This window comes from Wyeomyia smithii, chromosome 3, assembly GCF_029784165.1.
Source record: "Wyeomyia smithii strain HCP4-BCI-WySm-NY-G18 chromosome 3, ASM2978416v1, whole genome shotgun sequence".
Taxonomy (NCBI): Eukaryota; Metazoa; Arthropoda; class Insecta; order Diptera; family Culicidae; genus Wyeomyia; species Wyeomyia smithii.
In genome coordinates this window covers 67,221,259-67,248,769 of record NC_073696.1, presented here as the reverse complement: position 1 = coordinate 67,248,769, position 27,511 = coordinate 67,221,259, and the positions used below count along the sequence as shown (strand labels likewise).

Genomic DNA, 27,511 nt, shown 5'->3' with positions numbered 1-27,511 from the left:
CTCCATTCACAGTGCTTGAGCTCCAGTGGGATGTTTTTTCGAACCATCGCTGTCACTGATGACAGGTAAACTATAATAATAGCACCTAGCCCTATCCCAATAACAGCTAGCTGAAAGCTCAACAGCGCTTCGGTTGTTTAGAAAGAACTTAGCGCTTGGTGAGTTATGACGTGTTTTCGGCTGTGCTCTTTTGAAGTAGATTTTCCTGCAGGCTGTAGCTTGGACATTTTTCTTTAGACCTCCATTTTGCCTGTTCGGCCTTGCGTTATTATTCAGATATTTAAAGTGATTCTGGCTTCCCAAAGATTTGCCAGATTATTAATCGTTACAATTCGCGTGTATTACGTGGTTTTCCTGTAGATTTTGCGCCAATCCACGCCATTCGCAGAATTTTATTGGTCATCGCAGAAATTTTCGCCATTCGTCGCCGTCGCCATCTTTGAAAAGGCTTGGCTAGAGAAGAAATACGTCGCACATCGGTGATCGGTCATTCGCGTGGCAACAAAGTTACCGCAGAGATTCTGGAAGCAGTTATCTTCGTTATTTCGGACAATCAGTTAATGATTTTAAGTAAATCAGTTTATGCCTACCAAAAGAACAATTAAAGAGGATTTCGAGTGAGTTGCATTTTAATTAGTTACTAAGAAATTGAACAAGTGATAGTCGGTAAGCTATATTTCGAAAGTTAAGGTGTAGAACGCATTTCACAAAACAGTAGTAGGGCCCCAAAGCATAGCGCTAGAGGAAAGCTCTAGAAATAAACGCCATACCAGTGGGTTTGGAAACGGAAATCATTTCTGTCATGCTTGGGTATGACAGGTTGGAACAGCTAAAAAGCTCAATTGTCATTGTGATTGGATAGCCACTTCGTGTTTTCGAAACACGCCCGAAAAAAAGCTTCAAAGTATTTGAAACATGGGTATATTATTCAGTGTTTATGCCTATGTGGATTGGAACCGACAAGTTTCGAATTTTATTGAAATAACAGCTTTTAACTACTATTTTACAATCAATTAGTAATATACTACCGCAGACAGACGCCGCCCAAGCTGAGTTTCAAACTTGTGTAAAGTTTTGAGTACTAGCAATACGTAACCAGATAACGCTACCAGTGACGCCAGCTTCGTATACCTGCTAGCAAAAGTTTTTTTTGTGGCTATAAGGTCACCATGAAGCGTTAGTATACAAGTGTTTTAAAACGCATTTCTCTTTGAAATTTACACAGAATTTCCGATCAATGTTGTTCTAGCTTGAATGTCTATCTATGATGCTGTTGTGCCCTTGTTTTCGTCCGGAAAATCTCATTTCATTTATTTGAATTCTGGTTACAAATTTGACAGTTGGGTACAGCAGTATACAAAAAGCCCTTTTTACAGTACAAAACATACATTAAGCGCTTCTAAGATTAACTAATGCGTTTTACTGAACTTGTATCGGCTACTAGCGTAGTTTCCACAGTCTTATAAAGGGTTAGTTTCAGTATAAATCATTGTTTAGACAAATTATAGACTCGCATCAAACCATTGCTTTCTTATGAAAATTTTGAACCACGTTTCAGTTGATCTACATAGTTAAATCAATTATCCTGATTTTCTGCATCAGAATCACACTCTAGTGTAGTAAAAAAAAAAAACTAGAAATATTAGATTATCGTAAAGTATTTTCATTTGTATGCTATTAGTAAGAGTTGGAGTAAATTGATTTCTCAACACAAGACGTGCAAGATAAGATGAGATAGTGCATTACGAAAAAAATCTAGTTCGAATATTAGGAGTGAGTAAAATCTAGAAAACTTTCGAAATATAGTACTCCGCAAGTGATAAAGTGAAAGCAGAAAACGTTAGTGAATCGATAAATTGCTAAATTGTGTTTGTTTTCCGTACAGTTTACAATTGAAGCCGAAGAGCAAACAGTATGGAAAAGCCATAGCGGCAAAAAAGTCGATAAAAAAGTGCACCTAGTTTAAGCTAAAGCCCAACACAAAACTTTAAACCGCATCGGTCGATAAAGTAGTTTGAGCTTTTGGTTTTCTGATATTGGTGCTATTCAAAATGGTGAGAAGATTCTTATTCGTAAGTGGATGCAGAAATTAATTTTGTTTTATTTACGCTTGCAGCCTCGGATTGACCCTTTAAAGTTGCTGGTATGCCTCAGTGTACTATTGGCTCCCAATGGTGGCATTCGCAGTGCCAATGAAGTAAAACGTCTTGCAAAGTAAGTAACGCCTGTATCGCTACTATTCACACCTTACAAATGTCAGAAATTCAGCTGTGCATTATGTCGAACTCGTTTCTGCGGCGGAACCCCACCAATACACCCCACGTGCCTGTCAAATCGCATATTGGAAAAATGACATCAGCACGTGGGGTGTAGCTTTGGTGTAGTCCCGTCTCGAAAACGAATTCGACAATAGTGGAAACTTATAATTGTCACTAATTTTTCTTTTACTTCTATTCACTCTAGTTTGATGGCGAAATTCTCCAAAAAGCTTGTTTCCAAATGCATTTACATACAAATACTAAAATGCACTGAAACTGAACTACTCGGGCAGTTCATGGCCGCTGGTGGTTGGTCGTTGGTACACATGTGGCTGGCCGATGGTATTACTACTAAAAATTGGCCGCTGATACAAGAACTGCTCGAACTACTGCTGTGCTGTCCGGTGGATGTTGAACGACTAAAAAGTAATACAGCTCCCAAGCTGGTTAAGTCCTTATCCAAGGACAGCAGCCATGAGGGTAAGTTGTACTTTATTTTTTACAATTCTTTTCAAATAAATATATTTTTGCTGTATAAAAGTTATTCATTGAAATAAGTTTAGTTCAGTATAAGGCCATTTTTATTTTCTTTCGTAAAAAAATGATAATTACAAAATAGTTAGGCGTCGTACACGAATTACGTAACGTTAAAAATCTAGATTTCAGACCAACCACCCTCCTCCTATGTAACAATAAATAACGTTAGATATGACTGCCCCCCTAACATTGTGTAACGCTGAACAACCTGTCCCCTCTAAGTACAGGCCATGATCGATTTTGGCAACTCGTTCAGATTTAAAATTTTTAAGATGCCTACCGGACTAAAGAGAAAATTCAATAGCCAATTGTATAACCAATCCGAGCAGTGTTGTCCGATGCCTACCGGACTGAAGCGAAAATTCAATTCAACGCTTGGATGGTTGTTGGTGGCAACATGTCCAAAGTTTTTATGTTGCCAAAATTGAACCATGCCAAAAACGAAACGTACAGAAATCGAACGAGGTCTGTATTAACATTTTGAGCAAACATAACTGTCTCAACTACCACCTCCCCCTCCTCCTATGTGGCAATAAGTAACGAAGACCTGCCCCCTCCCTTCAGGTGTTACGTAATTTGTGTACGACGTCTTATGTCATTTCATTTCTTTAATTCCCAGAAACAAAGTATTTTTTTTTTGTAGCAGTATAAACGTTCACAGTAATATTGCGATATAAATGCTCGAATGCAACGACTAGTCATTTGTGTGCCAATAAAATCTATTGAAAAATTCGAACTGTTGTAGGGTTTAAAGGTTTGGTTTTCTTCAAAGAGATTTTCACGTAAAATTTGAGCCTAATTGGATTTCTGAAAGGAGGTCTCAATGCAGTCAAAGTTTCAAACATTGTCTGATGGAAAATGAAACTTTTGAAAAATCAATTTTTTTGATACCCTACAGCTTAAAGTTAGTGAGATTTGTTTTCACAATACTAAATTAGCTGAAAATTTCAATTGTTGAGTGTTTTAACTCCATTCAGCATATGTCTTACACTACTTAAATTAAAAACTATTGCAATACCTAACTCCAGAGAAAAGACTAGTGTACATATATCACCACCTTATTTCTGGAACCTGTGAGCAGTGCTGATAAAAGTCATTTTCCCCAGAAAAATTCTTCGAAAATTACAGCCAATCATTTTCAATTTTCACTTCCAATGATCGCAGCACTCTTTCAGATACACTAGATGTTCGTCCTAGTAACGTGCTGTTATACTCAGATAAACTAGATCGCGCGCATCGTTCACGGTTACGGAATAAAATTTGACGACAAATCCAACCAAATGATCTTCACTTCAAAGCGAAAAAGAAAAACAAACAGTCCACTCAACTAAAATGAACCTCACCGAAACACTTTTTCACTGACACTGACCGATGCCTTGACAATCCTCGTTAACTGATAAACTGATTTTGTTGTCTTGCTTTCATCGCATGAAATATAATGAGGTGTTTTGACAGTTGACTTCCATGCAAAAAGCGGGAAGGGAGAACTCTGAAAGGATTGTAAAAAAATAACGTTTATGGATGCTTTTTTTCACTTTTACTCAAGAGTGTCAACAAATATCAACCCTGCCTGTGAAGTCAGAAAATTCAAAGCAAGTTCAGGTCACACAATGGTTCCTATTTTCGTTTTCGTACTAATCATATTAGGATCTGCACACTGACTCCAAAAGGCTCTTCTCTCCTCGGATCCCGCTATAAATTGTCCTGACCTAACATATAAGCAAAGCAAAGCCTTGGTGCTACATTCCGATTCGGAACTTGACCTTCTGTTTATTTATACACAAGACTTCGCAGCCGACTATTTAGTGTACAGGACAATTGCGGGGCTAGCGCTACGATCCTACTGACACTAACAGTCTCTCCCGAGACGAGACCCGAACCTACGACGACTGGCTTGTTAGGCCAGCATCGTACCTCGAGACTCTGGGAGATCTGGGAGACCTAACATATATTTCTATCAAAAAACCTCCAAATGATAAAAAAAACTTAAAAAATGGACAGTGGCTCATGGAAAAAATTAAACAATGTCTTAAAGATGTGATGCGAATTATTAGAACTAGCCCACGAAAAAAATTATATGATAAAACAAAAAATATTGATATTTTTGTAGCGCTCGTAAGCTGTGTATATTCCATTACAAATTAAAAGAGGTTATGAGACATGATAAAATGATTGGGTTGGGTTCGTTTATTAGCAATGTGTATGTATAAAAAGTGTTGGGCACCAGAAATAGTCAAACAGCTCTCGAGTCGTTCATATGCAAAAGAATATACATAGGTACGGAGAAATGTTTGAATTTCAGGTTTCAATTACTGGTAGATTTTTTCAAAATTTTTCCACAAGTTTTCGACAGAAAATGCCTTCCTACGGCATTAAACAATATGGAAAACCATTTCAAATGACAATCGCTCATTGGCGAAGATTTACGTCACACAAAAGCTCGTTTATTTTGCTATTTTTCACTACTAATTGGTTCATATGAACCGGTTTTAGAAAAGGGCAACTTGAGATAAAACGGAGATTAAACCTACCCTCTAGTTTGGACTTTGTGAGAGGTTTTTTTACCGTTTATTTCGACAGTTCGGCTTGTTATCCAGTTTTTCACGCATCAAAATGGCGGTCGCTAGAATGCAAGTTCGTAACATGCGAACCTTTCTGCTTACGTCAGATTTAGGATTCTTGAAGAGTTGGCAACGCAAATGTGTGCGCAACATTGTTCGATTCCGTCACTTATTATAATACCCAATATTTAGTAACACTCACCTTAAAAACTGAGTGATTGTTACTCGAAATTTGCAAACGATATTACTCATTTTTTGGGTACAGCTCAGTTTCAGTACTGTATATCCTTTGCCATGCCAATGAACGACTATGGAAAATCAAAAATAATTATGCATAGTACTAAAAATCAATGAAGCACATCAGAATCATTGAGGTATACAAAGGTGAGGAAGAAGAAGACACTTGTCTCTATTAGTAGCAAAAACCACGTGCCTGTTTTTCGCTACTAATACATGAGTTGGGTTGTGACGCAGATCTCCAAAAACAAGCAAAATCCATTTGAAATTGTATTCCGCATTGTTTATTGACACAGGAAGGCTTTTTCAGCCGTAAACTGTCATAACTCTTGAAAAAATGTACATTGTTTTTGAACTTCTACGTCATCAAAATTGAGAAAAAGGAAGCCCTTTAAACCTGAGACTCAAACAATCTCCGTACCTTTTTATATTCGATAGCATCAGAATCACATCCACAACAAATACAAATACATACAAATACAAATTGGACGTCATTATATGTGACGTTATTTAGATTTATGAAGAAAACTCATAAAGAGAGTGATTCAAAATCAAAAAGAACTTTAACTTATTTTCTGATGATGAACATCGTTCTTAACTGAGTTAGAGTTGCTCGGTACTTGAGTTATTTTTCACGAGTGTGTAAGAAGAGTTGTCAAAAGGGTGGGTAACTCATTACGAACTTGCATTATAGCGTTTGTTCACCCCTATGGCATCGCACCAGGTTTCAAGGGCTAACATTTCAACATATGTGTGAACGAGATAGCATATCACCGCCTCTTTATCTTACTCAAGGGAATGGTATGGTAGCCTTCAAGCGTTACGAACATCTATTTCTGTACCGTTTATCCCAAAACTACTTTCTCTGCTGTCACAGTTTGCTTCACTTTGTTTTGGGAAACAATTAATGTACTAAATATCACTCAGAATATCACATACCATGTAAAAACCTTAAGAAATTGTTCAAAACTGTCTGATATGCTATCAATAATTGCAGTCAACATTTAGCCGGTTTGCCCGAATCAACATAAGAGAAGGGTAAACTGACCATTTTTCGGGTGCCAGTGCCAGTGATGTTGGTAACGCGTCAAATGTATGGTAGCTGACAGTGATGCCATCCCCGTGATCTTACTGCTGACAGCGGGCACAAATTCATTTAAGCCCAGGACATGACTTTATTGTCATTCATTGTTACTCGGTATAGAAATGCCAAAGACTCGCGTTCGCCATTATGGTGCATAAAAAGTTAGATAGGTCTTCTCATTGACGTAACCATCATAATTTCCATGCCACGCTTTTTTTTAATCTTTCATTGGAGTGCGAACAGTGCAGAACAGCCACGAACGAACTAACAAAGAACTGAAAACAGGCCCAAGCGCAATGTGGATACGTTCGCGTTGCGTTGCGTTACGTTGATTTGACAGAAAATCTGTGGGCCAAATGTCAAGTTGCCGCAAACGATAGAGGAACATTCGTATTTACTGAACGCGGAATCAGAATTTTCAATACCCCTCACATGCACGTAACGTAATTCTGCATGGTGGTCTCATACAGTGTAACGCTTCACTGAATACCCTCCTCTTCTCAGCACGATATGTTATATACCAATGAGAATAAAAGAAAGGTGAGAAGGAAACTTACTAACACTTGCACGCTCCCCTCTGCCCAGAGTTGATGCCAAATAGTGACGTAGCTATTTGGGTTTACAATTTAGTTCGTCTAGTTGTTTACATTTGAAGCATTAACTAATACTAGAAAATGCACTCTTCTCCTCACCTTTCTTTTATGCTCATTAATATAAGATATAAGAATGTTCACTGAACTACCGTGTCCCAAGTATGATGACAGTTCTACAAGGTATGCTACATTTTTGTCTATCCACGCACACAAACAAATCTCGTTATGAAAAATTTCGCGTTTTGTATGGAATTCAGAACATTTTTGGAAATTTCTCGTTTTATGTTGTTTTATATCTGATTTTTTTAGTTGGAGAGTGAATCTCCAGTTGAAACACACTAGAAATAGATATTAATTTAAATTTAGTGTGAAAAATTGCGACAATATGTCGAAATAAAATATATAAAATTGCTATATTTCTGATAGTTGGAGCATAATCTTAGTCATTGTCATAGCTCATGACTTTTGTTACTGTATGAAACATAAGTGACTCTATTTAGAAGCGCTATTAGAGTACAAGAAAAAAACGAAAAGTGCAAAAAGGTTATTACCGGAAAATTGATGAAAAACAGCATATTTTACCTAAACCGCAGCATGTTTATGTATTCCCGACAAATAAAACATGTTTCAACATCATTTCTATAAATTTTCAGGAAAGTATGTTTTATAAGTTTAGTTTAAAATGCAAAATCATTTCAAATTTCATACAAAATTAGAAAAAGTTCATAACGATCACTAATACTAATGCATCGACGTGAATAGCATACCTTTTAGAACTGTTATCTATACTTGGCTACCGTGTCGGTGCACGCTCAGCCATTTTTACTCTAAATTGAGTCAAATTTGACTCAGTTTCGTTGCAAGTGGATCTACCCTAAATAGAGTAATCATGTAGTTAGTCACTTTTGAGTAGCATAAACATATATAAGAAACTGAGTATTACTTACTTATTTTAAATACAGCATGAACTGAATAAACTAAGTAACATTTGTCCAGTTATTTTTATTTTCCATTTTGACAGTTGAGATTTCGGAAATTTAATATTTGAATATTTGAAGACAACTAAGCTAAAATCGTTAAAATATTACAGATTTATTTTCACATTGTGTATTATATTGGAATGGAATCCTACCTCCTATATACTGCTCTTTACGCGCCATAATGGCGGTCGCTAAAATGCGTGTTTGTCATATGCGAGGTTCTGCTTACGTCAATTTTGAGATTTTTGAAGAACTGGCAACACAAATGTTGCCAGATATGTTTTTGTTTTGATAAAATACATGAAGACTTTAAATTGACGTAAGCAGAGTTGTTAAAAGGGTCGGAAATTTATTATGAACTTTGCATTTTAGCGTCCGCCATTATGGCGCGTAAAAAGCTTAATATATCCCAGGACAAATATCTCACATGAGAGGAAGATGACAACGGAATCTACGATAACGGGTCATAGTCATTTTCTAGATGTTTTTATTGAAATATCTTACATTTTAGTTTAAAACACGTCGCGCCATCAAATCTAGCTAGAATTTCATCCATTTCAGTTATTTTTGACTAGTTTCAAACAATCAACGTTTGAATCGCCTTGGAATGAGGACCGAAGAGACAAAATGAACGGTTGCTCAAAAATGAGTAGAACAGCAAAGTATAGAAATTGAGTAATAGCTAACTAGTTTTGCTTGTAAGAGTTTCACTCATTTTTGGGCGTTTAAAATAAAAATACGAAACTGAGTAACTTCTGCTTAATTCAGAGTAAAATTGGACGAGCGTGTGAGGGGGTATCTTAAATGACTTAATATTTCTCCTCCCCCTTTCTAAGAAAAAAAAAAAAAACAATACGAGCTGTAACATAATATACAAAAACAGTTTGGTTCAAACAAAAATTATCTCAACAAAAACATCATCTCAAGAAGACTGGCATCTCTGGATCGATCCCATACAAATGACAAGTGTCAAATCACACAGCGCACTCCATCGTGCCCATCTTCTTGATATGATGTTTTTTGGTTTAAACCTGTAATGCCGTTCCAAGCATAGTTATCCCATGTTCTACAGAAACCTTACGCACGCTGGGACAATTATGCTTGGAACGGCAGTGTATAGCAACCACCATTATGGTGCGTAAAAAGCTGGATAATGAAAAATTCGTAATATGTTTCCTGCCCTTTTTTGAAAACTCTGTTTACGTCAGTTTGACGTTCCATGTATTTTACAATGAAAGCATTAAATCTGGTAACATTAGTATTGTTAAAACTCCTGACATCACGAAATTGATGTAAGCCGAAAGGTTTGCAAATTACGAACACGCATTATAGTGCGTAAAAAAATTCCAAATATAATCCAACCCTAATTGCAATCATTTCAATGTGAACAAAGAGTAGAGATTCTCCTCCTTTTTATTTCTACGAGAATCACTTTGCGTCCTATGCTCTAAACACATATTTCCCACCAAAGACTTTTTTACGCGGAGTATCCTCAGCGTAGTGCGTAAAAACTGCGTAAATTCCAGAATCCGCGTAAAAAAACGTGTAAGTTCCGATACTCCCGAAAAAAACGTTTAAATTTCAAATTCCGCAAAATAAACTTCATTTGTTAGGTTTCTAATCATTTTTGCTGAATAATTTCGAAAAAGAATCAAAGACAGTGTTAATTCCACCTGCGAAGAGAGCTGGAAATCAAGAAAAAATTAAAAAAAATTGTCGCTATATCAGTGAATGACTATTCTGGGAAATCATTGTAAAAAACCGCTTACAAAAGACACTACAAAAATTGAAAAAAGAATAGAATGAAAATAAATGTCGATATTCAATATTTTGAATTATTGAAATGAAAGCAAAGATGCCTCTTCACAATTTTCAATTTTGCAGAAATCACTCATTTCTGATTTTGTTAATTAGTTACGTAACGGTCCCTAGTACATCCACTCCCCATTCAAATATGCGTCCGTTTCTCGCCAAACATGTGAAAAGGGTCCATGTGCCATATGTAAACAAGCCAAGATTTTACGTTTTTTGATTAATACAAGTCTAATGTATCCGTATAAATAAGATTGTTTGATTATAAAAAAAAAATTATAGGAAAATCTTATTTGTGTGGTCCGAATAAACTTGTATTAATAAAAAACGCTTAATCATGGTTTGTTTACATATGGCACATGGACCTTTGTCACATGTTCGGCGAGATTTGTTCCAATCTGTCAAACTGATTTTGTTTTTTTTTTTGACAGCATATTTAAAATAAAATTTTGAATTATAAAATAATTTATATAATATATGTATAAGATATGACGCTAGGCAAGAAATTCTCAAACATGTTACATGTAACGTTTATGCGTTCCACGGCAGTGAATACGTCTCAGATTTCCTGAGTAATTTGCGATTGCGGCGCAACTAACAAAATGTAAACAAATTGTTTTATTACACAATTGATTTCGAAAAGACTTACGAAATTCATGGCACGAATCCTTTCTTTTGTATAAATCGATAAAATTATTTAAATCAAGCTTTTAGTGAAGGGCGATAAAGCAGTTTACCCAAAACAAAAGATACTTTGGAACTAGGCACTTTACATTGTTTTGAAGCAACGGGCTTATTTGCAAAATATTTCGTAAACAGGCGACAGTAAAGGGCGGATCAACTTTTGTTTTCAAAATAAAGGCGCATTTAAAGGGGTGCAACTGAAGAAAAAATAAAAACAAGGCGAAGGAAAGATGGGCGTATCTCGTTGTCAGAATGCTTTAAGGCGAAATAGAGGTGGGCGAATCTCGTTGTCAGAATGCTTCAAGGCTCATTAGAAAAAGGTTAGAAGAAAAGCGCAGATTTAAGCCATAAATGCACAAATTTAATGTAGTATTGTTAGGAAACTATAAGCCAGGTTTATTTTACGTCGATTTTTGATATTGATGTTAATGTTAGTCACTTCCTTTGAAATTACGATTTGAAAATGTACTTGCAAATTTTCAAACTGATATTCCCGAATGTTTATCTTTTGCCAGTTGCGCCCTTATCGCAAATCACTCCGGATTTTATCAAATACACATTCGGCATTACAAATGTGTCAGGAATTTTAGTGTGAGCGAGCAAATGGATTTTTTAGAGTTACATAATTTAATAATTTGAAGTGATATATTTTTTTGTCGTACGGCATTTCTTGACTCTTCTTCGAAGTATCGCTAAATGATAAAAATGTCGAGTAGTAAACTGCCGTTCAAAGCATATCTGTCCCATGTTCTATGGAAAGCTTATGTACGCTGGGACAGTTATGCTTGGAACGGCAGTAAAGTGATTGACAAAATATAGACTGTTGATAGATTTGGATTCAATAAATATAATTTTTAACGCATTTTATATCGCATATAGAATAACCTAATACTATAAGCCTCTAACTAGCATCTTCTCTTGTTTATTTTAGGAGTTCGTTTGCTGGCTTCCAAACTTGTCGAGCAGTGGCTTAAGATAGCTCGGAGTGACATCCGCTCCGGTTCATTGGTACCATCATCATCTGGAGCACAACAAACCGTACTAGCAGCTAACAATGCAGATACAAAATCGAACACCTGCAGTGGCCTCGATGGTACTGGCCGGGAGGAACAGGACTTAATCGAAGAAGGACATGAAAATGATGTTGATGAAAGTGTTGTAGAAGAAGAAGAAAGTGATGTTCCTAATGCTGTTGCAATCGAGACGAAGCAACTGCAGGGAAAGCTGAATGGTGCAGTCGGAGAGGTTGAAACAGATGATTCAGAAGAGAATGTAGAAGAAACTAAGAAAGCCTTCGATTTGGCAGTTGCTGAGAGCAATGCCAAGAAGGCACCATTGCTGTTTAAAATAACTATGAAAAATGGCAAGCAAGTATTAGCAAAAATCGAGTCTCCAACTAAGAAGGGTTCATCAACCGCTGCAGATGAAGAAGATGACAAAGCTCAATCCAATGAAGAAATGAATGAGAACAGTGGAAATGAAGGTGTAGGTGAAGAAGTAAATTCTGAAGAAAAACCTCTGGGTTCGGAAGAAGTTGATTCGGTAGAAACAGCAAATAAAACATTTGAAAGTAAGGTGAAAGACGAGAAAAAAGAGAAGAGCGATTCTGATAAAAAGGATCGAAGGAAGAGTGATGAGAAAGAACGCAATAAAGACAAAGATAGAAGTGTTTCAAAGGATAAAGATAAACATAAGGAGAAGGAGAAGGATCGAAAATCCAGTAGCAGCAGTAGTAGTCACAAATCGTCATCTAAATCATCATCGTCAAAGCATAACAGTAGCACCAGTAGTAGCAGTGGTAAAACAAAATCCAGCTCCAGCTCTAGTAGTAAAAGTTCCAGTAGTAGCTCAAGTTCGAAGGACAAGGACAAGGATCGCCACAACAGTAGCAGTAGTAGTACAAGCAGCAACAACAAAAGCAAACACCATCACAAAAGTTCATCGTCGTCGTCGTCATCTAAGTCCTCCAGCAGCTCCAAGAATGGTAGCTCGAGTGAAAAGCATCGTGAACACAAAGAGAAAAGCAGCCATTCAAGCAAAGATAAAGAAACTACACCGAAGGCATCTTCGCCTTCCTCAGCGAAATTGCCCAAAATACCCAAAAAGCCTCGAGAAGATGATGCTGAGAAGGGTGATTCGTCATCGAACAAATTATCGCCAGTTAGCAGTAAAAAAGCATCGATTTCGATCGAAGTACGGAATGCCGAAAATCGTCCGAAAACAGTGAAAACATACAACTCTAAATTTCGTTCCCACGGTCTGATTGAGGAAGCTCCACCGCCACCATCGCGGAAGGGACTTAAAAAACCAGCATCAACTTCCAGCCCATCAACAGTAATTGGATCTACGGCTACGGGAACTATCACTCATAAACGGTCTTCACCGCCTCCCACTTCCAAGGATGTCCCTCCCGAGAAGAAAGCTCGTGAAGATCCCGTAGAGCGGCCAGGAGCTATTAAGCTTATTCCTCCAAAACGACAGCGTAAGTATCCACCTCTTCACAGCGCTACTTATTGGGATCTGTTGAGTTTCGTTACAGACGGTTACAGTAGGGAAAGTTGGAATTGTGCATTGGCAACGACAGCACCGTCGGCGATTTAATGAAAGAAATTTGTGGCCATATCGTGATTTTTGTGTGATTTGTTGTGAGATCATAGACTAAATGTTGTGATTATTTTACAGTGATTTATTTTAAACTGCGCTTCCCTCATGTTTTGCCTTTCAATCTGTTTTTGATGGTGAAACAAGGTAGCGCGTTTTTGAATGTGATCACTGTCAAATAAAACATTTTGTTGTAAGCTTGGCAAAATTATATTTCTAACTGCAGCTAGTTGGAAATATGGCAAATCTCGAGGACAACGTGGGATCTTCACAGGAGGCGCAATACGCCAATGGGCGCTGATGAGTAAGATAATTTCATGATTGTTACTATATTATCACAAGACCAAACGAAAATTGAACAATGAACGCTTTCCGCTGAGTAAGTGCGTGCTGGTGAGAAAATGCAATCAACGCGCGCCGTTCGGGAGCAACGAAGAAAATGGAGCGTTCTTAGACTATTAGCCTTAAGTTCATGCCCATTCTCTAAATACCTGCATATAACCATCCCTCCACAGAAAACCTAAACTTCGTTCACAGCATACAGGTTGTAGCTATTTCTCGCTCTTGTATCCATTGTAACTTTTGTGTGATGCAAATCACGCGAAAGCCACGAGACGAGTAAATAGCTGGTCAATAAAAAAACACAATTGTCAAGAGTGAGAAAAATCCGAGCAATAAAAAGAAAATAACTATAACCCCACGGAGTCCTGAAAGTCCAAGGCCGAACTAGCAATGAAGGGTGAATTCGTTGCTTTCCAACTCTGTTATTCACGAGAATTAAGACCAGAAGAATTCCGAGACTAGTTACGAACAACATTCATGCCAGAAGCAATTTTTCATCTGCACATAAATGTACAGACTTATTTTTAATTTCTGCACTGTTGGTGATACGTATGATGGGTAGAATGTTTTAGACTCATACATTTGATAACCCAATATACGATCCTAGTATCGAGCTTGAATGAAGTATTCGATTTAGAATGCGAAATTTATCAAAACGCGCATGATCTATTAAAATTGGCATAACACAAATCGCTCCTCTCGATCCGAAAGCTTGTCCTTGTTCTATTGACATTTAGGTAGGACTCTATAATTTTTTTTTCTTTTTCTAGTTTTTTACAGTTTTTATTTTGATATTCGGTATTTTAAAGCGGAAAGTATCAATGGAAGGATAAACTTTTTTTCAATATCTTGACTCAGATTAGATTTGCAATGACGACTTCGTCTACGTTTTGATGTTCGGTATTTTAGTTCGATTAAGATATTCTTGAGACAATCTACACCAAAAAACTTCGTTTTTATTTGTCTCTAAAATTGGTAGCAAGAAATGAAACATTTATTTCAAAAATTGGATTAAACAGATTCATTCGGATCCGTAGAAACTAGATTGTAGTTGCAAGGTTGTATATTATTCGTTAATATACAACAATCTCAGTGACGCAGCGAACACCTGAAAGGGGCACCATCCTACCCCACAGTTTGTGTTCGATGATTTTTCTCATTTGATATCCTCTGAATGCCAACTGTCCTGCGAGATAGTTGATGAACTGATACGCCCAGAATTGGGTTCTATATTGACGAAGCTAAAATACAAATTTTATTTCATTACTTCGTTATTTATGAAATGTTCGTACCGTGTACAGATATTGCTAGGATTTCAAAGTCGTGCCTTCATTACATTGTTTCTTCCTGTAAATACATTTATGTAAATAATAAAATAACTACGGTATCCCTTGTAGTAGTATTTTTACAACAAATTTCAACCAGTAACATGAAAAGACGCGTTATACAAAGCTAAAAGAAAAAAGCAATCAAGAAGACTTTAGAAAAGTTAGTGGCGTGAGTACTTTAGTACCTAGTAACGGTTCGTCACAGTGCAGAAACGATGCAAATTTCTCATGTTGCTTGATTTACCACCCATACCCGGTATGTTTATCATATTGCGCAGGCGCACTCTTTTGCTAGTTCGGCCTTTACTGAGGCACTTTTTATTCACTCCGCCACTACATCCCTGAGAATGAAGCAACGTTGCGAAATTGCCTGCAGTATGTTTCGAAGATGACACTGTGTCTGTGTGGAAGGGTATAATGAGGATGGCATCCAATGTTACGTTGGGGGGAGGAGGGATCTGTGGAACTACTCTAGTGATAACTGATCCCCTGCTGGTTGTACGATTGCGTTATGGCATTAGAGAGCAGCGAATTATTGGATTTCATGGTAGTCTTCGTGGCTTCGTAGTTAGTGACGTCGATTGGTTAGCGCTCAATTAGGTTCCAGATTTTATGCGTACCTTATCTGCATATCTGGAATATACTGGAAAATGCTACAAATTATTGCACTAAATAGTATTTTTTTCATAAATTTGTACCGAGAACGCTTAGGCTCTGTGCACACTTTGCAAAAATTTAATTATCGATTGGAAATTTTCTTGCTGTGCCTTTATTTGTGCTTGACCTACTTCTCGTCTTTGCCGCGTCATGTGTTATGCGGTGATTCAGCGAACGGGGTTGAAAGCAAAGGTGAATCGTAACTTAATTTGCAAGGTACCTCGATATGCTATGAGAATAATTTGTTTTTTGAATAGGTGTTATCTTCAAAAATTAGCAAACTCAGTAGAAGTTTTGTTTCCATGCAAGATATTTTTGCAGTGATCTTACATGGAATGTGTTATAGAATGAAAACTGAATGCTTAGAAAGTTTAGAGCTAATCGATCGTTGTCACTAATCGCTGCAGAGTTACGGAAACTACGAGTATTTTTTGACTAACGGGTATTTTATGACGAACATAAAAAACTTTTTTTGATATCTAATTAAAATACATTTGCATTTGCAACGCACTTATCTGAGTATGCTGAACTGAACCTGAAACGGCACGTAGATTCTTAAAAACGAATTGATCAAATTTAGCTCTTTAGTAGTATTTGCAACCTTTGGCAGTCTAGTTCATGCGTTATTGTTTTCATATGATGCTTGTTTCCGAATTTAATTTTAAATACCGCTTTTACAATGGAGGCGCGAGTGGTTTGTAATATTCAATAAATAACTAGAGGGTGATAACTTTTTTTTTCAACAGAATTAGTTGAGATTTTAAATTGTTCAAAACTAATTCCCAATCTACCTAAAAGTGTCATTAGGTCTTTTTCATCATTCAATGGAGCAAATATTGATTCGGAATGGTAATATGGAGTCGCACTTAATTTACGGAACTACATGTAGAACAATACACAGCTGGTCAATTCAAATTCACCAAAAGTGTGGTTGATCTTTTTTCATATTATTCACCTAAAAGTGTGGTTGATCTTTTTTCATATTATTTTGATAAGACAGCGCATCAAAGCTAAACGCAATTTTGAAAAAATACCTGAAAATGATTATAGAATGTCAAGTAAGTTTCAAGAAAAAAAACTTCAAAACTTTGATTTATGCATGCGTATAAGATTTTGAAAACGATTATCTTGATAAAAACCGGGCATATTGCGGAAATTTTTAGTCAGTTGTGGGCGAACCGTCTGTGAACCAGAAAGTTTGAACATTCAAAAATAGAGAACCTTCGGTAAAGTAGCAGAAAATAATGCGACTGTTTTAAAATTAAAAGTAAATCAATAGTTTGGTTTAGTAATGTCCAGAACGTAAAATATACAGACGTGGAAATTTAGGTGTTCTAGATTCGAAAAAAACGCTGAGGCTTTGCTAGGTAACTTTTTACGATGTTGCAAATTGATATATATATATATATATATATATATATATATATATATATATATATATATATATATATATATATATATATATATATATATATATATATATATATATATATTTAAATCACGTGCTTTTATTACAAGACATCTTGTTTAATTTAATTTTTTTTTAACGATGGACATGGTTTTGGTATTACAGAGTTGTTTATACCGTTCTTACCTGCAGCATCATTTGCATGAATGTTGGGGTGGTTCATAACCGCTTTGTTTAATTTTCTTCCTATCGGTTCCCTAGAAATTCTAAATAGATACTGGAAATTGAAATATTCCTTTAAAATTTAAATTTGAAACTATCCAACGTTTCTATCCACGTGAGGGGGTACTCGTCATGAAATAGGACTAAAAATTGTTCTTGAATCGATAATTTCATGGAAAATTGAATTGTCCTTTTTTTCAGAGGGGTTATGAATTTAAAAAATACAGCCCACTCTCAAATTTCAATGTAACTTTATGGGTGTGTAGGCACTACTAAACTAAGCAACTTTGCATGCTTGATTAAAAAATGTCTTGAAGCTTTTCGATGTCCATGATATATTTTCAATTCCTCAAAATCGACAATTTTTATTTGGCTGAAACTTTGCAAAGATGTTCCTATGAGTAAAAGATGCAATTTTGCAATAGTTTTTTTTTGAAGCACGAGTCATTTTTGAAAAGCTCTGTATAATGATTTTTCAAAAAGTTATGTACAGGGTGTCGAAAACCTGGAATGTCAGGGAATTCATTTTTCGACCAGGAAAATCAGGGATTTTTTTTAACCAAGATGCGATTTTTAAGCGGCTTTTTAGCACAAAATGTTAATTCGGGACATCTACTGTTTGGTTTTATATCCGATTGAATACTTTATTCACTGGGATTTCAGATTTGCGTTGATCTACGTTTTATTTTTTTGTACGTTTTAACGGTAAATTTCAGGGAAAATCAGGGAATTTGATTTTGGAAACTTTTTCGCCACATTTTATGTAGGTCACATTTGATGACAAAAAACTCTTCTACGCATATGCTCTAACTTTAGTCTACTGAGAGCTCTTCAACTTAAAAGCTTCATGAATACTTTTATTTAAAGCAGCTCTAACTTAATTCTATTGATTTCATTTGAAAGCTGAGAAGTTTTCTTACTAGACAAATTTTAATCTGTTTGTTTTGAATCGCTCTACAATTCGCTCTTTAACACAATCTTCATCTGCTTTAGTTTCCAAGTAAATTACAATTCCAATGCAGCATGTTTGGTAGAGTACTTGCGTCAAAATAAAACTGGCAATCAAATCACGAGTTTTGCGCCATAGAATTGCATTTTTTGCTTTAAAATAGGAGGTTGGTGTCAAAGAATGAACTGTAGAGCGATTAAAGACGTTCACTTTGAGCTGAAAAACAATAATGTTAACCACTCTTTTACATTATATTTAGACAATGAAAGACTGTGTTTAAAGGTAAATTTTCTCAGTTTTCAAAACACATATAGTATTGCCCTAAGTGGTATATATTCCAAGTAAGAGCCATGTCAGGGAAGATGAGTATTGAAGAAACTTTAATGTAGATCAAAGACTCTGAATTGATTAACGTTAGGGCATATGCGTAGAAGAGTTTTTATCATCAAATGTGGCCCTCTATAAGCCTTTGTATATACAATTACGAGTTTCGCGCCAACTTGAAGTTTGTGGGTGTGTAGGCCTTACTAAAATAAGCAATTTTGCATGCTTCATTTTTCAAAAGAGAATTTCTGTGAATTTCCATGTTTAAGAAACGTTTTCAACGTGAGCAGTCCCACAATAAAATGGGCAACCATTGTTATCAATCATTTTTTATTTGACTTAAACTTTGCATGAATGTTTCTACGGGCAAAAGATACTGCTATTATTTTTTTCGTTTTTTTAGTTTTCTTTTTTTCTTTGTTTCCTTTTTTTTCTTTTTTTCCTTTTTTTTCTATGTTTTTTCTATCATTTTTCTTATTTTACTCGTTTTTTTTCTATCGTTTTTTTATTTATTTTTTTTTCTTTTTTTCTATTTTTTGGATTTTTTATATTTTTACTCATTTTTGCGTAATTATGCAGAAAAGTTATTAACTTTTATCTTCACGAAAATAAAATGCACTGAAATTTTGTTTCTTTGAAGATTTTTTTTTATTTTAATCTATTATGTAGGTATCTAAAAAAGCTCGTTTTTAAAAAAAAAATATGAAAACAAAAGATTAACTAAACAATGATGACTGTCCGATCATAGAGAAAGGAGAATTATTTCTCAAAAGTCAAAATTTTTCTGAAAAAATAGCCAAAACGTTCAGCTTGATTGTTGTAACGTCTTCTCTTCAGCAAAAAAAAAAATAGAACAAAAAAAAGCAACATAATTTAAAATTAAATAGGGTTTTCAACGTCTTAGACAGCGGTTTTCTGCACATTTTATTTTAATGAATCTGATTTTTTTACGAAAACTACACACTACACTGTAAGCTAACCAAAAATAGTTAACCCAACTTGGAGAAATGAAAAATAAATTTGAATCTGGATTGTTTGGTAATGTGTATATTTTTTCTGGATGGACATTTTTATTATTTACGACTTTGTCGTAGACACTATACCGATCAAACAAACCGTTTGAATGCTAAAAACGGTTATTTTTTTTTTGTTTATTTTAACAAATTTCATTTATTTTAATTTTTTATTTTTCCAAGTTATTGGTTAGATTACAATGTGTAGTTGTTGTATATCATATAGTTGTTGTATATAATATTCAAATTCTATATTATTCATCATTCTATATTTCGTTTGTAAAAGTTATTGGAAGGACAAAATTACTGTCTACAACTTTGCTGAAGACGTTATATCAGTCAAACCAAACGTTCTGGGTACAATTTATTTCTTTTCATTTAAACATTTAATTTTTTTGTTTTTCATTTCCCCATGGTCGGACAGCCATCAATGTTTAGCTAATCTTTTGTTGTTTTTTAGAAAAAAAAAAGTATAAAATAAGCATTCTTAGATAAATAATTTTTATTTATTTCTATTTAAAAAAAAAAAAAACTTTTCGGAGAGATAGAACTATTATCTACAACTTTGCCGAGGACACCACACCGATCAACCAAACCGTTTTAGCTCTAAAAATATTTGTAATCATTAATGCCTTATTTACATTGCATATTTACATAGCTTCTTAAAAATGAGTCGTGATTCAAAATAAAAAAACCTCTGTGTAAAGTTTCAGCTAAACGAAACTGATAATTAAAAATCAATTCTAAAACTGAGATTTTTTTGTGTGGAATTGTTAACGTGAATCATTGTTGAATATAAAAAAATCTTTTTTCCTCAAGAGTCCAAATTTTGAAATGCAAAGAAGAGTTAGGCAACAAAATGACTTATCTAAAAAAAAATTAAGTTGATATCAATCTGAGATGATCGTTTTTCTTTCAATCACTTTCTACTTTTGACATCAATTTCTTCCGTGTAGAATCTGAAAACCCGATTTTTGTAATGTTTTGAACGAAAATCAGATAATTTCCTTAAAGTCATCCTTTGACATTTTTTTATTTCCCACATTTTTCATTATTGTTCGTCCATGAGACGCCTGGGCGTTCGAAAAAAAAAACATGAGCTGGACACGGAAAAGTTTTTGTTAGAAGCAATTTTATCCTTCAGAGTGCTTATTTCATAATCTTCAGAAGAGTTTCAAGCAACTGAGTCATCTGTCTAAAAAAATTTATTCTAGAAAAAACTGCTGGGACCGTTTTATTTTTAATCAATTTTTCAGTGTAGGATCTCAAATTTAATTTTTTGAAAATTTTCAAATTGAAATTCAGACTTCTCAGGGTGGCGAAAACCTGGAAAATCAGGCAATGTCAGGGAAATCATTTTTCGATCAGGGAATATCAGGGAAAATTAAAAAAATATTCAGAAAAAAAATTCAACCGAGACGCGTTTTTTTTAAACGGCTCTTTAGCACAACAACTGATTGTTTCAGCACAAAAGGTTAATTCGGAACATCTAATGTTCGGTTCCATATTCGATTTAATACTTTATTCACTGGGATTTTAAATTTGCGCTAATCCACGTTACACTCTTTTGTGCCGAATGCTGAAAAATATCAGGGAAATTAATGTTAAATTTCAGGAGAAATCAGGGAATTTGATTTTGAAAACTTTTTCACCATCCATTTTTCAACTTTTTTTATCTTTTGTCATTATTTAAATATATCGATTTGTTACTTAAGCCCATTTCAAATGTTTAGACATTTTTTTTCAAATGAAGCATGCAAAGTTGCTTAGTTTAATATGGCCTCCACACCTATAAAGTTTCAATGAATTCTGAAAGGGTCCTGCCAATCCCTTTTTCGAGTTGGTGCGGAACCCGTTCAAAAAGTCAGGAATTTTGGAAACAAAATTAAAAAATGCGGCTACAGGTCGGACCCGATTATCCGGAATTTTAGACTCGATTATCCGGAATATAATTTTTTTTGGTGCTCGTTTTTAATTTTTATTCCGAAACTTTACCTTTACCATCACTTCTGGCATATTTGTGACCATTTATGTCACTTCCGGCATGTTTGGGACATGTTCGAATTAAGTGAAAATAATCAATGTCCAATTCATTTTTTTTTGCTTCTCAAGATTTTACCCCTTTGCGTCTCAGAAATAATTTGTGGTTACGCCACTGCATCATACAAGTAAAATAAAAAAAATAAAATATATTTATTTTATGTTCGTTAATAGCAAATTTGAATATTTTTTCTGTGACTCGATTATCCGGAATGAACCTGTGCTAGGAAAAATGAATGTGAATGATACTGCCAGCTTTATTCTTACTTATTTCGATTATAACATGCTTGAAACAAAACTGCACCAAAAAACCTGGAGAGAAGTAGTTACTTTTGTTAAATGAATAATATTGTAAATTTAGTCGTGTCGATAATTTGCGGGTTGAAAAAAGAGGTGGAAAAAAAGTGGGAAAGGATTTCTTGTATTAAATTCATTTTTATTTGTTTTTAAAATAGAATGACCATTGAATGACAAAAAATAAGCTTGTTTTTTTAAATATTAGTGGGAAAATACATACTTTCTTTTTTAACGGGTAAAAAGATTTCTAGTTATAATTAAAAAAAGTCTGGTCTTCAGACACCTTTTAAAAGTTTCTTTTTATTAGATGACATATAATGGCAATCTAAAACAATGTGGACGAAAGATTTTTCTACGGTTTTGAACCATGAAAGCTTAATGTAAAAATTATAAAATATTGATTTTGTCATAACAGTTTAAATAAAAAAAATCATTAATTTATCTATTTTTCTTATAACACAAAGATTGTGAAAAAAACTTGCTATAGGGTGTATTATGCTCACTTGAAATTTTTTTTTTAAATTTTTTTGGTTTGAATATTACGCAACATTTCCAACGATTTTGTATATGTATTTATATGAACCAAGCAAGCATTCAACATCGAGGTTTTGTATTTTTATAATTTTCAGCATTATTAGAAAAAAGTTCTGGAAAAACACTCCCTTTTTTACACTATTACTTCTGTGTTTTTTATAAAAAAAATAGAAAAAATAACACGACTTTACATCTACAGTTATTGAGTGCTTTTAGTGTTATTTTGTTATTGAGGCGTTCAATTATCTACAAATTTGTCTTGGCATCACTTTGATCCGATTTGCAGTTTTCGAATTCAAACACTTCAACACTTCCAAAACAGTTCGCAGCTGGTTTCAATCTAACATTTTGATGAAAATGTTACGAAATTTTGTGTTTTTTCTCTCGCCAATATGTTTCTTACAAATCAGTTATTGCCCATATATGTCTTCATGAACTGTCGGAAACATTTCGGATGCAAAAACTTCACAATGTATTCATTCAAAAACTTTTTACGATAGCTTCGAAAAATTAGCAACAACATTTCACTGCAAACACACGACTTATTTATTATTGGTTATTCAATGTAAGGGACTTCAACGCTTGACAAACTGGTTGAATTTTTTAAATCTGAAATATAAGTTAAAAACACACCTCGCGAGAGATACAAAACAAAACTCCTTTTCGCTTAACCGCCTAACACGTTGTTTTCGAATGTTTCCACTTGCATTCAAATCTCAACTCCCACCGATAAAAACGTGTTCACGGTTGAGTGAGAGATGCATACCTGAGCGTTCGAAAGCCTAAAGTGGTTATCAGTTGGTGGGCTTTTCGCTAGACTGCGTGTGCGCGCACTATTCATTTGTTCAAAAACGAGAGTACAAATCACGCGTTTGTTTACGGATTTTTTATTTTAATTATCGCGTTTGTTCTACGAGTTAGTGCGTCGAACTGATTTTGTGAGTTCTGTCTCAGATATTTGCTAAATCTCGCTAAACATGTGAAAAGGGCCCATGTGCCATATGTAAACAAGCCGCAATTTCACGTTTTTCAATGAATACAAGCTTACTCTACTCGTACAAATAAGATTTTTTGATAAAGAGTGAATTCTTCTATCAATAAATCTTATTGGTAAGAGCAGAATTGCCATCACCAAGCGCAATTGTTATTTAGAGGAGGAACCAAAAAATGATGTTTTTTTTTCCTTCAGCTGTCCGAGTACTAAATATTTTAGTAACATTACTGACCTTTTAGCAAAGACAATTAATTGCTCAATGGTCGAAAGTCTTTTAACCATCTTCTGAATATTAGATTAGCTATAAAAAATTGTGCGTTAGTATAAAAAAAACATTCAGGGTCTGTAACCGACATGGGTGAACATGATCTAGCTCGTCCTGTTAAATGGATTGGGATATTTATTTCCATTACAAATTTTGCTGGACAGAATGTCCGAATCTCAAGACGGGTGGCCTGCAATGATTCCTACCGAGAAATATCGACAATGTACTTCTTTGAGTCACAGAAAATGAGTCTGTAGCTTACTCTTCAACGTAATTGTAAATGTAGATAAGTAAAGGCAAGCGCGTACTGATTAAAGACCGCCTCAAAAATCATAAAACTGGACACAATAATATTCTCCAATAGTCTCGTTGGGGGTTTTCAATTGCAAGCTTCTGAGAACTTTTCTGCTCTCTATTTCGAATCTAGTTATATTCTGTTAATTACTATATCCTACGCGCATCGCTTCAATTGTAATATTAATAGCAATCGGTTTACATTTACTCTGTGAATGCTCTATCTAACATAATTAGTTTCTCGAGAGCAACTATAAATAACTGAGCTTTTTCCTTTTACCATTCGATCTGTATCTTCCCATTGCCATTGAATTATGTATGAGCCACACGCGACGGTAACCTTTTAGGGCTAGGAAAAAAATCTAATATTCCCAGCAAATCAATTGATGTGGATTTAGAAAAAATAAAATCGATCATGTTTGCAAGCATATGTAACTAGACCGAGTAAGGGTGAAAGAACCTTTGTATAGTCTACAAGTGTAACAAATTTGAATCAATAAACTCTGAAAACCTATCACTTCACATTGTTTCAATATACATTAGCTCTACCTTCGCATGTATTCTTGTATTTTCTTGGTTACATTGGAATTGAAAATTCCTGCCGATGTGTTTCGAACAGAGTTAGTTTAGACTTCCTGCATTTGTCCGGTCTTCGACGTATTCCAATAAGCGATTGTTATTCTATTCACAGGCCACGATCGTCACCACGCTGCTGCGCCATCAACTGCACAATTCCAGCTTTCATATTAACTCAGCATTTCAGTAAAAAAGCTTAGAATGTCCAAGCTCTGTACTTATCTATTTTTCCCCTTATTTACAGACTCGCTCGTGGAGTCGGACATGTTCATGGATGCCCTGTCTGCAACGCTTAAGAAGGACGTAAAGAAAAGAAAACGAAAGCTCAGCGGGTCTGACAGCACCAAGAACGCCTCCTCCACCGACAAGCAGCATGCTGCTTCTACGGCAACAACCACCGAAAAGACCAGTTCTGCCAGCACCCCTGAGAAGAGCGTTTCTACCGCAACACCACCAGCCAGTCCGACGGAGAAGCAAACTCCATCCGCCAAACCCGCAGCCGCCGAGGGAGCTGCGCCGGATGCTGCTGCCAGCACGACGGACCCTACGTCACCCGCCAAGGTTGTAGCAGCGCCGATGTCGTTCTATCGTGATACGCTTGCTGATTCTGAAGAAAATACCGATGAAAAGAAAGAATCAATAGTCGACGGTGATCAAAAACCGTCCGAAGCTTCAAGCCTAGAAGCTGACGTTAAGACAGAAGAAACAACCACTACATCCACTGAGCAGGAGGAGGACGAAGAAGATCCGATCAAGAAACCAAAACGACTAAAATCGGAGTTGAACAATGACGATGAAGACGCTGATGATAAGCTAATTAATGCGGTTGACCATGACCTGGAGAAGAAGATGGCTCAAGCCGAAGAAACGCATTTAGAAGCCCAGGAAACTAAAAAACCACCGGGTCCAGGTTGTGGTCCGGATGGGCCACCTGGAGTACTGGTAATCCATCGCCGTAAAGGGCCCAAGAAGCAGCTTAAATGGAAAGTGCAGGAAGAGCTGGAAGAAATTCGTTACTTCGAGTTGGATGTTACTGAGCGGTGCAACGTGACGAAGACCTTCACTGATCTGAAACATTTAGAGCGAGTGGATGAACGCGAGAAATATATGCTGGCTCGAAAAATACATTCAGACGACGTCATGATTGAACGAACACCTTGGCTTCCCTTGATAACAGTTGATAACGTTCCCCCCCATCCGGATGGCGTCAACAGTCAAGAGCGACGCATCCAACGGGATCGCGAAAGAAATGTTCTTCAAGCTTTGTATTTCAATCGTCATATGATCCCTGATTCGCCTGCTGAGCCTGACGTGGAAGTGTACTCAGTTTCCACCCCAGCGCATATTCCATTGGAAGATGTGACTGGTAATCCCGATTCTGTAAACGACTTCACCACAATGCCTTGGCCTGAACCCAAGTCGACTCCGCCTCACGAGTCGGCTGGTTTCAATTCACCCTTTTTCCCTGGCACAAACAACGATTTTCCACAATTTGGTGCACCAAATAATTGGGACATTCCAGGAGCTAACCCGAGTTCCATGCCCGGAATGCTTCCACCTGGTAGAATGCCAGCTGGAATTGGACCAATGTCTATTGGCAGCCCGAACAGCAATCAAATGGGCAGCCCCAACATGATGCGACCAATGAATGGGCCGCCCAATATGCCACCGAACGTGCCACCCAACATGCCACCAGCTGGTCTTCCACATCCCAATATGTTCCAGAACAATCCCAATATGTTCCCAATCAGAGGACCACCGCCCATGCAGCACATGAGCGACATGGATGACGATAATTTCCGGAATGGACCCCCTCCTCCCCCAGCATGGTTTAACAATGGAAATAATAATCGTGGACCACCAGGAAATTTCCACAACAATCCAAACCGTGGTGGCGGCTTCGGTGGTGGTCGACCCAACCAAGGCAACTGGATGAACAATAATCGGGACCATGATCGAGGAGGGCCCCGAAATAGCAACTACCGGCCACCATGGTTGCAAAACCGTGGTAATCACAATAACCACCGCGGAGGTGGAAGAAAGTGGTAGGGCAGCTTTACCACGAAGGTTGTATTCTTAATTTGTACAGTGTGACACGGCTGAGCCTGGTGATAATAGTGAAGTAAAAACCTTATTCAGCTTGTTATAGAGCAGTAGAACATATGAGCGCTTAGTACATAAGTCAAGTCAACCGAGTTGCTTTGGTTTTCTGTTTACAGATAGTGAGTACCGCATAAGAAAAACAGCATTTTCTATGTGTTTACGAGTAAGACTAAAAGAGCTGCAGGACCTAGACGGTACAAATTAGCCATCTAAATTTTATTATTTCCAGTTTCTAGTTTTAGTTCTCCCCTAAGTCATGAGTTTGAAGCTTAAGTAAGAGCCCTCGTGTAAATAGCCTGGAACAATGATTTTGTTCTACCTTATTTGTTCAATAAAAATCATTGACGTTTTCTACTAGATATCTTTCATTAAATAAAAAGAAATTGTGTTCTTCTGTTGTTTAATACGTTTGCAAAATAGGGACTGTTTGACGCCCATAACAGAAGACGAGGCGAGCGGCAAGTTACCAATTTTGGTACTGCAGATGACGAGTCGGCTGGATTTTGGACGAGTAGCTCATCTGTCGCTTGGCTGTCACTAATCAAAGCCAAGTTTCACTTGCGGTTTCAAATATAACATTTTGCTCGCCTCGTGCGTGACTACGGGTGAGGCCAGTTGCTCGCCTCGTCTTCTGTAATAGGGGCCATAGTTTCTGATACAAATAAACAAATTGCATTTTATTATAATCAGATTCCACAATCTATTTCAACAAAATGAGTGTCATAATACAGGCAAACTTCGATATAAGGTACCCTCGTTATAAGGTACCTTCGATATAGCGTCACTCACACTTAAAAATTTTTGCCGGGTCTCGGTAA

At 36.1% G+C, this 27,511-nt stretch overlaps 1 protein-coding gene and 1 long non-coding RNA gene across 2 annotated transcripts; one reads left to right on the top strand and one right to left on the bottom strand.

Moving 5' to 3' along the window:
• Positions 1-145: 145 nt before the first annotated feature.
• On the top strand, positions 146-27,047 carry LOC129727248 (serine-rich adhesin for platelets). The gene is made up of 6 exons (XM_055684857.1): positions 146-617; positions 1,886-2,054; positions 2,117-2,214; positions 2,464-2,738; positions 11,678-13,228; positions 24,835-27,047. The coding sequence occupies exons 2-6, from the start codon at positions 2,052-2,054 to the stop codon at positions 26,637-26,639; spliced, it is 3,732 nt and encodes a 1,243-aa protein (XP_055540832.1). The 5' UTR covers positions 146-617; positions 1,886-2,051; the 3' UTR covers positions 26,640-27,047.
• Positions 14,637-15,656, bottom strand: LOC129727249 (uncharacterized). The gene is made up of 3 exons (XR_008728512.1): positions 15,203-15,656; positions 14,982-15,141; positions 14,637-14,930 (listed from the first exon to the last, which is right to left on the bottom strand). It is a non-coding gene; the product is annotated as an uncharacterized LOC129727249 (long non-coding RNA).
• Positions 27,048-27,511: the final 464 nt, after the last annotated feature.

Bases quoted from the DNA above. Each gene is read 5' to 3' on its own strand.
- LOC129727248 (XM_055684857.1), top strand. The intron at 2,215-2,463 runs GTAAGTAACGCC...TATTCACTCTAG, and splicing joins GAAGTAAAACGTCTTGCAAA to TTTGATGGCGAAATTCTCCA. The intron at 13,229-24,834 runs GTAAGTATCCAC...CCTTATTTACAG, and splicing joins TATTCCTCCAAAACGACAGC to ACTCGCTCGTGGAGTCGGAC.